Genomic DNA, 13,955 nt, shown 5'->3' on the forward strand with positions numbered 1-13,955 from the left:
GTAGAGAGCTGGGGGAGTGGTGTCGGTAGAGAGCTGGGGGAGTGGTGTCGGTAGAGAGCTGGGGGAGTGGTGTCGGTAGAGAGCTGGGGGAGTGGTGTCGGTAGAGAGCTGGGGGAGTGGTGCCGGTAGAGAGCTGGGGGAGTGGTGTCGGTAGAGAGCTGGGGGAGTGGTGTCGGTCGCTGAACTGAATTCTAGAACACTTCTTAAACCAACGCAGAAGTACTTACAGATCTGTAGCATGTCTGCCATCTTTGAAAGCTTTGGAAAAACAGTGAAGATGTTTGGCAAACATTTTCAAATTAAAATTGTCAACTCAGGGGTCCTTGACTTGACCTAAACCTTCCCATCTAACCCTCTCTCTCTCTCTCTCTCCCTCTAAACAGCGGTGGAGACCCAGAGCACCAGTTCAGAGGAGATGGTCCCCAGCTCCCCCTCGCCTCCCCCCCCGCCCCGAATCTACAAGCCCTGCTTCGTGTGTCAGGACAAGTCCTCTGGATATCACTACGGGGTCTCCTCCTGTGAGGGCTGCAAGGTAATTATTACTATCACTATGGGGTCAACTATAATACTATCACTACGGGGTCTCCTCCTGTGAGGGCTGCAAGGTAACTATTACTATCACTATGGGGTTTCCTCCTGTCTTGCAGCTCAGCTCCTGTGAGGGAGCTCTCCTGTGAGGGAGCTCTCCTGTGAGGGAGCTCTCCTGTGAGGGAGCTCTCCTGTGAGGGAGCTCTCCTGTGAGGGAGCTCTCCTGTGAGGGAGCTCTCCTGTGTGGGAGCTCTCCTGTGAGGGAGCTCTGCTGTGAGAGAGCTCTCCTGTGTGGGAGCTCTCCTGTGAGGGAGCTCTCCTGTGAGGGAGCTCTCCTGTGAGGGAATGACCTACAGACCAGACTCAAACTGTCTTCTGTGATTCCCCTAGTGAGTTTTAAAAGGACTGACAAATGTATCTCATAATTATTTGGACGAGCAAATTGGTATTTTTGTTAAATTCCCATTAGCCTGGAACTCACCTATGCTTTTTATGGCATAGGCAGCTCCCGGCAGGATCCGCCGGGAGAAACTATGCGCAGCTGCGCGACATGAGACTAATTACTTAGAGCGACAAAGAGAGAGAGGAGTGTGTGTGTGTACATGTGTGCGTGTGTGTGTCAATTTAACAAAGGTGCAGACGATCAGAAATCAGCAGAGAGTGAGTGATGTTTGCGTTACTCTATGCCGAATTGAAGTGGACTCGGACCCAGACTTTTTTTTTCTCCCTGAAAAAAAAACGTCTGGGTTTCCGAGGCTAAATTCCCATTGACACTGAATGGAGAATTTCCCCAATTGGTCTGAATATATTTTTCCAATATAAATATCCTAACAAACTGGGTTGTATTATAATCGGGGACTAGAGACTATTTGACATTCAATGTTCTTTTTCCATTAATAGTCTGGGGGTGGTCTTATAATCAGAGTGGTCTTATATTCGGTACAATACGTTATGTCATATCTCTGAGCAAATAGACGTCATGATGATGATGTGTTCACATCATGTACTTGAACAGTTTGAAATGAAGGTTACCAACTTCCCAGCTGTAGTGTTTGGACTACACTTCCCAGCTGTAGAGTTTGGACTACACTTGCCAGCTGTAGTGTTTGGACTACACTTCCCAGCTGTAGAGTTTAGATAGCTCTGGTCCATAGCTCTATTGCATTGCATTTAGAGCTATGTTACTCTCAACTTCCGCCGCTCGCATGAATGCAGACCAGCCTCTCGTCTTTAGCGTAAATAAAAATAATGTTTTTGCTACTCACCAAAACAAAGGCGGGTTGTTTCATTAGAAAGCCTACTTTCTTTAGTGGGAGCACTCTGAGCCCCCCCCACCACCACACGTATAAACGGTACTTTTTGGCCAAAAGGGGATTTTGTTTCCACCGGATAAACTCCACTGCACCCTCTACCGATATTGCCCAGAGAACTGCCTCATAGAGAATATTTTTCCTCCGGTGAAAAAAAATCCCTTTCTGGCCAAAAGTACCGTTTATACGTGTGGTGGTGGTGGTGGGGGGCTCAGAGTGCTCCCACTAAGGAAAGTAGGCTTTCTAATGACACAACCCGCCTTTGTTTTGGTGAGTAGCAAAAAGATTATTTTTATTTACGCTAAAGACGAGAGGCTGGTCTGCATTCATGCGAGCGGCGGAAGTCGAGAGTAACTAAATGTGACGCATTAGAGCTATGGACCAGAGCATTAGAGCTATGGACCAGAGCATTAGAGCTATGGCCAGAGCATTAGAGCTATGGGCCAGAGCATTAGAGCTATGGACCAGAGCATTAGAGCTATGGATCAGAGCATTAGAGCTATGGACCAGAGCATTAGAGCTATGGACCAGAGCATTAGAGCTATGGACCAGAGCATTAGAGCTATGGACCAGAGATAGAGTTTGGACTACACTTCCCAGCTGTAGAGTTTAGACTACCCTTCCCAGCTGTCCTGTATCTTCACAGAGTTTAGAAGCTTTCAAAGTTACTGTCAGTGTTGGTGTTCATGTGCTGCCATCTGGTGGACCTTTGCGAGCACTGCATGTTGGAAGTTTCAAAGTGCTGCACAATAATCCACAGAGCATCCAAATGGCAACAAAAACACACACCTTGTGCATTACCTTCACACACCGATGGTGGAGGAAACCATGCAAGGCATCAACCTGCAATCAGGGGTTCAGAGTCTTGCTCAAGGACACTTCCACACTAACTCTGGGGGAGCCCACAGGGATCGAACCGGGAACCTTGCGGTTCCCATCCGGCCACTCTACCCCCCCCCCCCCCCCCCCCCCCCTGAGCCACCACAGTTAGACTGTACCAATTCGTTTTTACAATTGGTGACCAGTTAAATCAATTCTAAAAAAATACCTTCTTCTCCTCTTCCTCCTCCTCCACCTCCTCTTCCTCCTCCTCCACCACCTCATCCTCCTTCTCTTCATCCTCCTCCTCCTCCCCCCTCCAGGGGTTCTTCCGTCGCAGCATCCAGAAGAACATGGTGTACACGTGTCACCGAGACAAGAACTGCCAGATCAACAAGGTGACGAGGAACCGCTGCCAGTACTGTAGGCTGCAGAAGTGCTTCGAAGTGGGAATGTCTAAAGAAGGTCAGTGTGGAGAACATAACCCTTACCTAACCTCACCTAAACCTAACCCTGACCCACCTGAAGGTCAGTGTGGAGAACATAACCCTAACCTAAACCTAACCTAACCTAAACCTAACCCTGACCCACCTGAAGGTCAGTGTGGAGAACATAACCCTAACCTAAACCTAACCTAACCTAAACCTAACCCTGACCCACTTGAATATCAGTGTGGAGAACATAACCCTAACCTAAACCTAACCTAACCTAACCTAACCTAAACCTAACCCTGACCCACCTGAAGGTCAGTGTGGAGAACATAACCCTAACCTAAACCTAACCTAACCCACCTGAAGGTCAGTGTGGAGATTAGAACCTAAACTAAGCTGTTGAGATTCCACAGAATCTGCACACAACAAAGTGATTTTAAAATAGCATGTCAAACTCTATTTAACGCCTTGCGAAAACGGGGTTACACAAGAACCTTCCTTAGAAAAACACATGACACATTTCTAGAGGTGAAAGAAAGGGACCAGAGTCCCAAACTAGCTTTGGTTACTACCTATTCGACCCTAAGCAGGTTAACAAACATGAAAATAAAGAGGAATTTTGCAAATAGGACGGATGACCTACTTAACGGATACAAAATTATACCAGCATATAGGAAGAACAAAAACTTGAAAGATTACCTTGTACATAGCAAACTAAAGGAGACAGACAGACCGATACGCAAGAAACCGGATTACTTCAGACCTAAACAACAAGTGAAAAATAGAACCACAATGAGAATGGTGGGAATAAATCAAATCATACAGGCTAATACTAGTAACTGTGTCTATCTAATTACATGCAACAAATGCAACCTACAATATGTGGGTGAAACTAGAAACACAATAGCAGATAGACTAAACCAACATAGATATAATATAAATAATGCAAAAGAAACAACTTTATTAATTGTTCAACATTTCATGACCCATGGGATTAGTGCCTTGGAGGTTTGTGGATTAGAATCTAATCAAACCTGGACAGAGGGGGAAAGGAGATATGCCGAGAAGCAGTGGATTTTAAAATTAAACACCAAATTTCCACACGGCTTAAACAATACCAATCCAATAGGCCCACAGGGAACAGCTTAGTATACAAACCCCTAAATGCTAAACTCCTAAATGGCCCTTAATTAGAACAGAGCCAGGACAATAGCAGTAACACAAAGCCATTCAGATTCAAAATCAGACCAATATGGTCTGAGGTTGACACTAATGGGCTTGATGGGTGGACCTAATCCCCTCAAAAGTCTCATCATCAAGGTTGAATCATCAATCAACACTTTAATCATTGACCTCAGAGGTATACGACTAATTAATTGCCCAGACTCTTCTTCAACCAAGATGGCGAAAGCAAACATTCTTTGTTCGGTACTCATACAATAGTTTGGTACAAAACACTGAAGTCCTTAAACCAGAAACCTAACCCTGAAGGTCAGTGTGGAGAACATAACCCTAACCTAAACCTAACCCACCTGGGAATGTGGGTTAGGTAAGTCAGTGTAGAGACGTATTGACTGATTGTATGTATCGTTACACAGCTGTGCGTAACGTATTGACTGATTGTATGTATCGTTACACAGCTGTGCGTAACGTATTGACTGATCGTATGTATCGTTACACAGCTGTGCGTAACGTATTGACTGATTGTATGTATCGTTATACAGCTGTGCGTAACGTATTGACTGATCGTATGTATCGTTACACAGCTGTGCGTAACGTATTGACTGACCGTATGTATCGTTACACAGCTGTGCGTAACGACAGGAACAAGAGGAAGAAGGAGGTCAAGGAGGAGGTGGTGATCCCAGAGAGCTACGAGCTGAGCGGAGAACTGGAGGAGCTGGTCAGCAAGGTCAGCAAGGCCCACCAGGAGACGTTTCCATCGCTGTGTCAGCTGGGGAAATACACCACGGTACGTTTACTGTCTATAAACTACAGTACAGATACACCACGATGTGTTTACTGTCTATAAACCACAGTACAGATACACCACGATGTGTTTACTGTCTATAAACCACAGTACAGATACACCACGATGTGTTTACTGTCTATAAACCACAGTACAGATACACCACGATGTGTTTACTGTCTATAAACCACAGTACAGATACACCACGATGTGTTTACTGTCTATAAACCACAGTACAGATACACCACGATGTGTTTACTGTCTATAAACCACAGTACAGATACACCACGATGTGTTTACTGTCTATGAACCACAGTACAGATACACCACGATGTGTTTACTGTCTATAAACCACAGTACAAATACACCACGGTGTGTTTACTGTCTATAAACCACAGTACAGATACACCACGATGTGTTTACTGTCTATAAACCACAGTACAGATACACCACGATGTGTTTACTGTCTATAAACCACCTTACAAATACACCACGGTACGTTTACTGTCTATAAACCACAGTACAGATACACCACGGTACGTTTACTATCTATAAACTACAGTACAAATACACCACGGTACGTTTACTATCTATAAACTACAGTACAAATACACCACGGTACGTTTACTGTCTATAAACCACAGTACAGATACACCACGATGTGTTTACTATCTATAAACCACAGTACAAATACACCACGGTACGTTTACTATCTATAAACTACAGTACAAATACACCACGGTACGTTTACTGTCTATAAACCACAGTACAAATACACCACGGTAAGTTCACTATCTATAAACCACAGTAGAAACATGACATCGTCCGCTCCCGACCGGATCATAAGCCCAAATCCAGTGCAATACATGCCAGTGCATTTTAAAGATAAAGCACTCACCACCACCTCTCTCTCTCTCTCTCTCTCTCTCTCTCTCTCTCTCTCGCTCTCGCTCTCGCTCTCGCTCTCTCGCTCTCTCGCTCTCTCTCTCTCTCTCTCTCTCTCTCTCTCTCTCTCTCTCTCTCTCTCTCTCTCTCTCTCTCTCTCTCTCTCTCTCCAGAACTCCAGTGCAGACACGCGTGTCCAGTTAGATCTCGGCCTATGGGATAAGTTCAGTGAACTCTCCACCAAGTGCATCATAAAGATCGTGGAGTTCGCCAAGAGGCTGCCGGGCTTCACCACGCTGACCATCGCTGACCAGATCACCCTGCTGAAGTCTGCCTGCCTGGACATCCTGGTACGCACGCACACACGTACACACGCACTGACACACACACACACACACACACACACACACACACACACACACACACACACACACACACACACACACACACACACACACACACACACACTGACCAGATCACGCACGCACGCACGCACGCACGCACGCACGCACGCACGCACGCACGCACGCACGCACGCACACACACACACACACACACACACACACACTGATTCACTGCCAAGTATGTCATCAAACACACACACACACACGCACACACACACACACGCACACACACACACGCACGCACGCACGCGCACACACGCACGCACGCACGTACGCACGTTTGTTTTTAATTTCAAGGAGGAGCCTCATAACGCACGGGGCCATTTGGAACGCCAGTCTGGCCTCTCTCTCATTGGCTAATAGATGTTGTCTACAGCTGCCTCTCTGTCATTGGCTCATATATATGCCTCGCCTCTCTCTCATTGGCTAATAGATGTTGTCTACAGCTGCCTCTCTGTCATTGGCTCATATATATGCCATGCCTCGCCTCTCTCTCATTGGCTAATAGATGTTGTCTACTGCTGCCTCTCTGTCATTGGCTCATACTTATATGCTATGCCTCTCTCTCATTGGCTGCTGTAGATGCTGAGGATCTGCACGCGCTACACTCCAGAGCAGGACACCATGACGTTCTCAGACGGGCTGACCCTGAACCGGACCCAGATGCACAACGCGGGCTTCGGCCCGCTGACCGAGCTGGTGTTCGCCTTCGCCGGCCAGCTGCTGCCTCTGGAGATGGACGACACAGAGACAGGCCTGCTCAGCGCCATCTGCCTCATATGTGGAGGTACTGCGGCTCAGGCTGGGTTTATTTCCACTCAATAACTATGACGAAAAATGCTCGTCGAATACTGACTCACTGACGAAAACTAAATGGAAGCTAAATGTAAACTAAGCTATTATAACTAAAATTATAAGACTAAATCAAACCTTTTAGCACAAGACCCAAAACAGAAGTCTGACTGGGACCCAAACTAGTGAAAATAGCAGATCTACAAGCTCACAACGCGTTGATTCAGAAGATCTACAAGCTCACAACGCGTTGAATCATTTGAATCTGTCCCCCTCTGTCCAAGTGGTGTGTCATTTTAATCTGTCCCCCTCTGTCCAAGTGGTGTGTCATTTGAATCTGTCCCCCTCTGTCCAAGTGGCGCGTCGTTCTAATCTGTCCCCCTCTTAGAGTATATATGAATAGAGACGGCACCGGATATCTCCTCCCATCCACTTGCATTAAGTTGCTCAAAAGCGCATGAGGCGATTTCACTCAGGAACAGAGTGCATTCTGGGATGGATTTGCCCCAAACTCATGAACGCGTTCATTGTTCCCGTTGACTCATTGCACGCGTTCACGTATGAAACAGCAGCGTTCACGTATGAAACAGCAGCGTTCACGTATGAAACAGCGTTCACGTATGAAACAGCAGCGTTCACGTATGAAACAGCGTTCACGTATGAAACAGCAGCGTTCACGTATGAAACAGCGCTCACGTATGAAACAGCGCTCACGTGTCATCATGAACGTGCACAATGATAGTCAACGGACCAGCGCGTTCATGAGTTTGGCCCAGCGCTGCAATACCAAATTCGGCCACTATGTCCATTTCGCCTCAGAGTTTCCTCCGGGTGCCGTCTCTATTCATATATACTCTAAGGTCCCCCTCTGTCCAAGTGGCACGTCATTCTAATCTGTCCCCCTCTGTCCAAGTGGTGTGCCATTCTAATCTGTCCCCCTCTGTCCAAGTGGTGTGCCATTCTAATCTGTCCCCCTCTGTCCAAGTGGTGTGCCATTCTAATGTGTCCCCCTCTGTCCAAGTGGTGTGCCATTCTAATCTGTCCCCCTCTGTCCAAGTGGTGTGCCATTCTAATGTGTCCCCCTCTGTCCAAGTGGTGTGCCATTCTAATGTGTCCCCCTCTGTCCAAGTGGTGTGCCATTCTAATGTGTCCCCCTCTGTCCAAGTGGTGTGCCATTCTAATGTGTTCCCCTCTGTCCAAGTGGTGTGCCATTCTAATGTGTCCCCCTCTGTCCAAGTGGTGTGCCATTCTAATCTGTCCCCCTCTGTCCAAGTGGTGTGCCATTCTAATCTGTCCCCCTCTGTCCAAGTGGTGTGCCATTCTAATGTGTCCCCCTCTGTCCAAGTGGTGTGCCATTCTAATGTGTCCCCCTCTGTCCAAGTGGTGTGCCATTCTAATGTGTCCCCCTCTGTCCAAGTGGTGTGCCATTCGAATGTGTCCCCCTCTGTCCAAGTGGTGTGCCATTCTAATGTGTCCCCCTCTGTCCAAGTGGTGTGCCATTCTAATGTGTCCCCCTCTGTCCAAGTGGTGTGCCATTCTAATGTGTCCCCCTCTGTCTAAGTGGTGTGCCATTCTAATCTGTCCCCCTCTGTCCAAGTGGTGTGCCATTCTAATGTGTCCCCCTCTGTCCAAGTGGTGTGCCATTCTAATGTGTCCCCCTCTGTCCAAGTGGTGTGCCATTCTAATGTGTCCCCCCTGTCCTCAGACCGCATGGACCTGGAGGAACCACAGAAAGTAGACAAGCTTCAGGAACCTCTGCTGGAGGCGCTGAAGATCTACGCTCGCTGCCGCCGACCCAACAAGCCCCACATGTTCCCTCGTATGCTGATGAAGGTCACGGACCTGAGAGGCATCAGCACCAAGGGTGAGTTCTGTCTGTCTGTCTGTCTGTCTGTCTGTCTGTCTGTCTGTCTGTCTGTCTTAGCATTATGTTATGCTTTAACTATTGAAAAATAGCAGATCTACAAGCTCGTAGCGCGCCACCGAGTGGCACGCTACGAGCTTGTAGGTCTGCTATTTTTTAAAATGAGGCGCAAACCTTTTGAATTTATATTATTTCAGAGCGTTTTTAACTCAAATGTTTGCTTCCGGGGGGGTCCCTGGAACAACATATTTTCAGATGGGGGTCGGCGGCCAAATACAGATAATTCTGGGGGTCCTTGACATGAAAAAGGTTGAGCACCACTGACATAGAAACAAGGGTTTTTAATCGACCTCCTAAATGGGTAAAGGTTAAAGAGTATTTGATGTGGTCGAAGCAGCAATAGGATGCATGTTCAATCTTCCAGAAAACAACCATATTGATCTCTGGTATCTTTGTGCTACATGTGGTCAAAGCAGCAATAGGATGCATGTTCAATCTTCCAGAAAACAACCATATTGATCTCTGGTATCTTTGTGCTACATGTGGTCAAAGCAGCAATAGGATGCATGTTCAATCTTCCAGAAAACAACCATATTGATCTCTGGTATCTTTGCGCTACAGGAGCAGAGCGAGCCATCACGCTGAAGATGGAGATCCCCGGGCCGATGCCTCCTCTGATCAGAGAGATGTTGGAGAACCCCGAGGCCTTCGAGGAGATGACCTCCTCTTCCTCCTCCTCCTCCAAGAAGGACGCCCCGCCCGCTGCCCCTCCCCCCGCCGCCGCTCAGCCAATCAAAAAGGAGCAGAAGGAGGAGAAGAAGAAGCAGAAAGCGCAGCCGCCGCGCGAGTCGCCGTGCTGCGTCGCCATCGACGAGGACGACGACAACGTCGCGGGCGACGGCGAAGAATACGGCGAGGAGGAGGAGGAGGAGAGGGGCGGGGCTTTGGACAGCGACGGAGATCTCTGGGGAAGAGGGGGGGAGGGGCCAGTGCCGAGGGGGCGGGGGCAGAGGAAAGGCGCGGCGGGGAGAGTTCAGTGAAGTCTCCGATGTTTCCACCGTCCCCCAAACCCTCTGAGAACCTTTACACTCTTCAAACCCTCTACAACCAGCTGGCTGATCTCTGAGAACCTTTACTCTCTTCAAACCCTCTACAACCAGCTGGCTGATCTCTGAGAACCTTTACTCTTCTGCTGCAGAACTAAAAACACAGGTTTCAGTTACTCTTAAACCACTCTCAGCGTTACGGGCCTTTCAGACGGGAAGCGAGGAACGCAGGCGTTGTTGTCTGGATCAACCACAGGTCTCCTCCAGGTCTGGATCAACACAGGTCTCCTCCAGGTCTGGATCAACACAGGTCTCCTCCAGGTCTGGATCAACCACAGGTCTCCTCCAGGTCTGGATCAACCACAGGTCTCCTCCAGGTCTGGATCAACACAGGTCTCCTCCAGGTCTGGATCAACACAGGTCTCCTCCAGGTCTGGATCAACACAGGTCTCCTCCAGGTCTGGATCAACCACAGGTCTCCTCCAGGTCTGGATCAACCACAGGTCTCCTCCAGGTCTGGATCAACGACAGGTCTCCTCCAGGCCTGGATCAACCACAGGTCTCCTCCAGGTCTGGATCAACCACAGGTCTCCTCCAGGTCTGGATCAACCACAGGTCTCCTCCAGGTCTGGATCAACCACAGGTCTCCTCCAGGTCTGGATCAACCACAGGTCTCCTCCAGGTCTGGATCAACCACAGGTCTCCTTCAGGTCTGCTCAAGAGGGGCGCGACAACGCAAGCGTTACAAAAAAAGACACTAAACAGAATCCAGGTCTGGTGAGTCGCGGGGGCGTGTGCAGGAAACGAGCACACGCGCGCAACAAATTCACGGGACCGCGCTCACGTAAATACGCTTGCGTTGTCGCACCGTGACTGCTCCCCAGTGACTGCTCCCCAGTGACTGCTCCCCAGTGACTGCTCCCCAGTGACTGCTCCCCAGTGCTCTGAGCAAAAACGCAGGTCTCATTGAAAATGAACTATAGGCGCGTTTTATCGGTCCCTGTTTGGAGGGCCCTCTAGGCTACATCACAGCTTCCTGTTCTGGGAGGCCTCTAGGCTACATCACAGCTTCCTGTTCTGGGAGGCCCTCTAGGCTACATCACAGCTTCCTGTTCTGGGAGGCCTCTAGGCTACATCACAGCTTCCTGTTCTGGGAGGCCCTCTAGGCTACATCACAGCTTCCTGTTCTGGGAGGAAGTTGCTCGTAACACATTGCATTGTGACACTTGGGCAGCTTGTTGTAGATCAAAATAAAGAAATAGGGCTTAATGTAAGTGGTTGATATTGTAGCGCACACACAGTCACACACACAGTCACACACGCACGCACGCACGCACACACACTCGCATGCACGCACACACACACAGTCACACACGCACGCACACACACACACTCGCACGCACGCACACACACACAGTCACACACGCACACACAGTCACACACGCACACACGCACACACACTCGCACGCACACACGCACACACAGTCATGCACGCACGCACACACACACGCCACAAATACATGTATGAAAGTAAATCCTAAAACTGGAGCAATATTTGAACAAGCCGCATAGGAGGAATTGAGGAGAGGAGGCCGTGAAGAAGAATCAAACCAAACCAGACGGTTTGTGTCCAACACCGAGAGGACCACAAACAACCAAAAGGTGGCGCTACGCTTTCACGCAAGCGTCGCTCGCTCTCCACCCCCCCCCCCCCCCCCCCCCCCTAAAAAAAGAACGATGATTCAGCTTTTTTTCGGCGTGTGACGACGCCACAACTTTCTTTCTTTTTTCTTTTTGTTGAAAACGTTGTGCTGGAGCGACACTCTGTCGTAGCGAGCGCGCAACGCGACGGCGTGCGTAATGAGTGGTCGTAGCGAGCGCGCAACGCGACGGCGTGCGTAATGAGTGGTCGTAGCGAGCGCGCAACGCGACGGCGTGCGTAATGAGTGGTCGTAGCGACCGCGCAACGCGACGGCGTGCGTAATGAGTGGTCGTAGCGAGCACGCAACGAGGCGGCGTGCGTAATGAGTGGTCGTAGCGAGCGCGCAACGCACGTAATTAGCGGTTATTGTTATCAGCCTTAAGAGAGGCAGCAGCTAAGACGCTAGTGGTCTGAACACAATGCACTCCTCCACTCTCGGTAAGGGCTTCAATGCTTTGTATAAAATAAATGATTGTTAAAATTACATTTTTTTTTTTTTGCTACAACCAAACTCTTTGATGTGGCGTGGAACCAGCCCACACATTGCCTTTTACAATTCACTTTGTTGTTGTTTTTTGTTTTGTTTTGGGGTTTTTTTGAGGGGGGGGGGGGGGGAAATATACTACTTATTTTTCTATTGTATGTTATAATTTTTTTCCTACGCATGTAAACATTTCTATTTGCATATTATCACGTCCATATGTCCATATATGGACTCGTCGCATTGTGTTCTGTCTCTTTTTGTATCATTGTTTACTTTGCACTCCCGTCTCCACTTTGGACGGGAAGCCTTTGGTTTCTGTTTAAGAATATCATTGTTACATTGTGTCTATGCATTATACTGCTTTACGGGATAATACGTTACATTGTTACATTGTTACATTGTTACATTGTTACATTGTTACATTGTTACTATGCATTATACTGCTTTGCGGGATAATACGTTACATTGTTACATTGTTACTATGCATTATACTGCTTTACGGGATAATTTGTTACATTGTTACATTGTTACATTGTTACTATGCATTATACTGCTTTACGGGGTAATACGCAAAGAGAGAGAGAGGGAGAGAAAGAGAGAGAGCGAGAGGGGGGGGGGGAGGAAGAGCGAAAATCTATTCCATTGTTCATGAGCCTCAAACCAACATGACAACATCATCTGTATATAAATAGAGTGAGAAATAGATGTACAAGCTCACAGCGCGTCTATTATATAAATAGATGTATACAAGCTCACAGCGCGTCTATTTTTTGATGATTTTATGAATTTTAAAACAAATAAAAAAATCAAATTCCATAAATATGAATTAAAGGTAATTTAAGAAGCAGTGAAAATAGCCGATCTACAAGCTCGCAAGATCTGCTATTTTCACTAGACTTTAAACTAGCGATTGAAAAGCAAAGTATTTATGAAAATGTTTACTACGGTAGTAAAATCATGAAAGTGTAAAAGTCGCCAAAACCTTGTTCACCTGAATGCGGTGGAATTGCCTCTGCAGCCTGTGTGAGATGAAATGGCGCCATCTACAGGGCAACCGGGGAACAGCAGGCCATGTATTCCCTCCGTGTGAGCTTCAGTTTTCTCCCTCGCCGGCCGGCGCGTTTTCAGCTCGTAGATCGCACACGCACACACACACACACACACACACACACACACACACACACACACACACACACACACACACACGCACGTAGAAGATAATCTGTTATAGGCCTATAACGTTGGAGTCTCAAACACCAGATCTACAAATCAGCAGGATAGATGTAATAAATGACTCAGGGTGACTGTCTGTATTTTACCAGGGATAACATTTTATACAAATCTGCAGTATTTTATAATGGTATGGAAGTTCCTTCATCTCTCTGCTGTTCTCCTCATATCAATAAAAGCTTTAACCAGAGACGACTTGTTGTCCAAATCACTACAGAACCAGAGACGACTTGTTGTCCAAATCACTACAGAACCTTGTTTAACCAGAGATGACTTGTTGTCCAAATCACTACAGAACCAGAGACGACTTGTTGTCCAAATCACTACAGAACCAGAGATGACTTGTTGTCCAAATCACTACAGAACCTTGTTTAACCAGAGATGACTTGTTGTCCAAATCACTACAGAACCAGAGACGACTTGTTGTCCAAATCACTACAGAACCAGAGATGACTTGTTGTCCAAATCACTACAGAACCAGAGATGACTTG

At 47.6% G+C, this 13,955-nt stretch overlaps 1 protein-coding gene across 2 annotated transcripts; it reads left to right on the forward strand.

Moving 5' to 3' along the window:
• Nucleotides 1–385: 385 nt before the first annotated feature.
• On the forward strand, nucleotides 386–13,654 carry LOC306927979 (retinoic acid receptor gamma-A-like). 2 transcript variants are annotated; one of them, XM_079507888.1, is made up of 7 exons: nucleotides 386–532; nucleotides 2,981–3,122; nucleotides 4,897–5,060; nucleotides 6,116–6,292; nucleotides 6,929–7,133; nucleotides 8,844–9,002; nucleotides 9,624–13,654. In XM_079507888.1, exons 1-7 carry the CDS (start codon nucleotides 416–418, stop codon nucleotides 10,040–10,042), a joined length of 1,383 nt encoding a protein of 460 aa, XP_079364014.1. In that variant the 5' UTR covers nucleotides 386–415; the 3' UTR covers nucleotides 10,043–13,654. The 2 variants fall into 2 exon arrangements, with proteins under 2 accessions (XP_079364014.1, XP_079364013.1); XM_079507887.1 differs by lacking the exon at nucleotides 386–532 and adding an exon at nucleotides 589–605.
• The last annotated feature ends 301 nt before the right edge of the window (nucleotides 13,655–13,955 follow it).

Source organism: Electrona antarctica, assembly GCF_951216825.1.
Source record: "Electrona antarctica genome assembly, chromosome: 8".
Classification (NCBI taxonomy): Eukaryota; Metazoa; Chordata; class Actinopteri; order Myctophiformes; family Myctophidae; genus Electrona; species Electrona antarctica.